Source organism: Oncorhynchus nerka, linkage group LG24, assembly GCF_034236695.1.
Source record: "Oncorhynchus nerka isolate Pitt River linkage group LG24, Oner_Uvic_2.0, whole genome shotgun sequence".
NCBI lineage: Eukaryota > Metazoa > Chordata > Actinopteri > Salmoniformes > Salmonidae > Oncorhynchus > Oncorhynchus nerka.
The window spans coordinates 3,789,772-3,792,623 of NC_088419.1; the positions used below are offsets into that span (position 1 = coordinate 3,789,772).

General features: G+C 44.8%; 1 protein-coding gene across 1 annotated transcript; it reads left to right on the top strand.

Moving 5' to 3' along the window:
- Positions 1 to 494: 494 nt before the first annotated feature.
- On the top strand, positions 495 to 2,631 carry LOC115123888 (transcription factor 21-like). Its single transcript, XM_029653246.2, has 2 exons — positions 495 to 1,104; positions 1,966 to 2,631. The coding sequence occupies exons 1-2, from the start codon at positions 520 to 522 to the stop codon at positions 2,053 to 2,055; spliced, it is 675 nt and encodes a 224-aa protein (XP_029509106.1). The 5' UTR covers positions 495 to 519; the 3' UTR covers positions 2,056 to 2,631.
- The last annotated feature ends 221 nt before the right edge of the window (positions 2,632 to 2,852 follow it).

The window sequence follows — 2,852 nt, forward strand, 5'->3', positions numbered from 1 at the left end:
TTGAATGGGTCGATTGGGTTCTGGAGGTGTGTGGGTACAGGTAGAGAGTTATTTAAAGCTTTGAATGGGTCGATTGGGTTCTGGAGGTGTGTGGGTACAGGTAGAGAGTTATTTAAAGCTTTGAATGGGTCGATTGGGTTCTGGAGGTGTGTGGGTACAGGTATTGCGCGGTTGGTGTGGCCTGTGATGGTGGGGCCCAATGAGATATGTTTTCAAGGGGCCCAAAATCCCTGGCGGCTCCCCTGGTTATACCCATGCAGATTGTCCTTTGTTTTTAAATGATCAAAAAGTTATTTTTTTCCTCTTTCTATCGGCTGCTTATGAATAGCTGGCATAAAATAAATGTTTTCAAACAGACCCAGTTATTTCACTATAGCGTCCACAATGTTGGAGTTGGAGACGTGTAGAAATGTTCATCCCTCCCCTTGGCTCCCCTTCCGTCGCGGTCACGCCCCTGCCCACAGAGATAAATGGTAGGACTTCTTACCGTTTCCTTCACATCCTCTGCCGCTCCGGTTCATGAGCAGCCTGTTGGGTCTCGAGGAGGAGGAGGAGGAGGGGGACACACAACGGGGAGCTCGCTCACCCCAGTCTCCGGCAGTCTTAGTCCATCCCGTGCCACACTCTGCTGAGGCCACGCGCCCCAACCGACCACCGAACATGTCCACCGGGTCGCTTAGCGACTTCGACGACGAGGTCCTGGACGGCATCCTGAAGTTCGGCTCTTCCGGTAAAGACTCTGGTACGTCGAACGAGAGCACAGAGGAGAGCTCGAACTGCGAGGGCGGCTCGGCCAACGATAAAGCGGCAGCGGGAAAGAAACGGAAAACAGCGTACAGTAGGAAGAAGGCGCCGAACAGTGTGGCCCACGAGGGGTGCGGCAAACCTGTGCAGAGGAACGCAGCCAACGCACGAGAGCGAGCGAGGATGCGCGTGCTGTCAAAAGCGTTCTCCCGTTTGAAGATGACTTTACCGTGGGTCCCACCGGACACCAAGCTCTCCAAACTGGACACGCTGCGCCTTGCCTCGAGCTACATCGCCCATCTACGGCAGATCCTTGCCAACGACAAATACGAGAACGGTTATTACCACCCCGTCAACCTGGTGAGAAACACACTTCAGCATTTCAAATAGATTTTACAAAGACGTTTTTTTTTCAAGAAGTCCTTTTTCCATCAGCAGTTGTCACAAAGTGCTTTACTGATACCCGGCCTACTCCAAAGAGCAAGCAAAGCATGGGCAAATGTAGCACAGTAGCTAGCGGGGAAAACCCGGAGCCTTAGAATAAAAGAAAACCTTTTACCTACCTTGATAAGCCTACAATTAAAAGAGATCCAAGTTCTCGTCATGAATCAAACACGTGGCATGATTTGAAGTGTTTCTGACGGTCACTTTAAGGTTGATTGGAGAGGTTTGGATGGGGCTATTTTAATAGGTTTAGGCTTATTGATGGTCCTAAAGGCTACATACCATTTGATTGTTTACTCAATATTGTCTGGACAATATAATTGACAACAACAAAAACATTCACCAGTATCATTTCACAATTTTGCCTATTTAGTTTAGCCTATCCAGTTTAGCCTATTCAGTTTAGCCTCCAGTTTAGCCAGTTTAGCCTATTCAGTTTAGCCATTTTTTCAGGCTATGTAAAGAGGTATTGTAATATAAGCTCTCCGTTTTATTTAGATATTCAAGTATGATAATGATGTTGAGAAACATTATGCTGCTTGACAGTTGTCTATTAAAGAGTGGTAAGCCCCAGTATTTAGCCTTTACACACATCAGATTAAAACTCCCCTCCTTATCCATATATATATTTATATATACTGGACCTTACTGTAATATTACTGATGTTATAATAGTGTTTTTTTAGTGTTTTAATAAATATGTTTTGTTAACCTAATAGTGTTGTTCTATTGCGCTGTGAGCTGATAATTGATTTCCTGTTCCTCTCTCTCTCTCCAGACGTGGCCCTTCATGGTCGCCGGTAAACCCGAGAACGATTTGAAAGAGATGCTCAACACCACCCGGTTGTGTGGAACAACTGCCTCGTGATGGAACATGACATGTTCATTGACGTTTTCGTTACCGGGAACGGACTTTTCCAGGTGGACCGGACATGCATGTCATATATCTCCTAAACCAAATATTGAGTGGGAATAACCGGGAGAGTGCGCACTCTCTTGCCGGTTCACCCTACAGAGAAACGGATTTTATACGCCTATTTAAATTGTTTACATGTTGTCTTTGCTGGTTCGAGGACAGGTTGTGCTAAAGTTTTGTATTCGGTTTCATACTTTTAAAATGCATTGTATAAAAATGTTGTCATACAAGTGTGTGTGTGTGTGTGTGTGTGTGTGTGTGTGTGTGTGTGTGTATGTGTGTGTGTGTGTGTGTGTGTGTGTGTGTATGTGTGTGTGTGTGTGTGTGTGTGTGTGTGTGTGTGTGTGTGTGTGTGTGTGTGTGTGTGTGTGTGTGTGTGTGTGTGTGTGTATATATATATATATATAACTTTTTTTTTTACAGGTGAAGTTGTCAGTCACCAATTTGGAAGCGCACATGAAAATGTGTCCGTTATTGTAATCGCCTGATTGTATTTAGGACTAAATAAAATGTATTCATTTTATCGTATACATTCTCTCACTCAATGTGTGTTGGACCACTAAGAATACAAAATTCTACAGGATACATGTTGTTGTTATTGTTGGCTATAGGGTTTTCTCCCTCTGATCAAACTAACCCGTAGTTATCTCGACCTTTCTCTCAAAAGGAAGGAGCCACAAAGAGCCGAGGAGAGAATATAGAAACGTGCGCGGCCAGAGGGAACCTATTTCCGGGTTTTTTATCTCCAA

Bases quoted from the DNA above. Each gene is read 5' to 3' on its own strand.
- LOC115123888 (XM_029653246.2), top strand. From the start codon at position 520: ATGAGCAGCCTGTTGGGTCTCGAGGAGGAGGAGGAGGAGGGGGACACA. The intron at 1,105-1,965 runs GTGAGAAACACA...CTCTCTCTCCAG, and splicing joins ATTACCACCCCGTCAACCTG to ACGTGGCCCTTCATGGTCGC.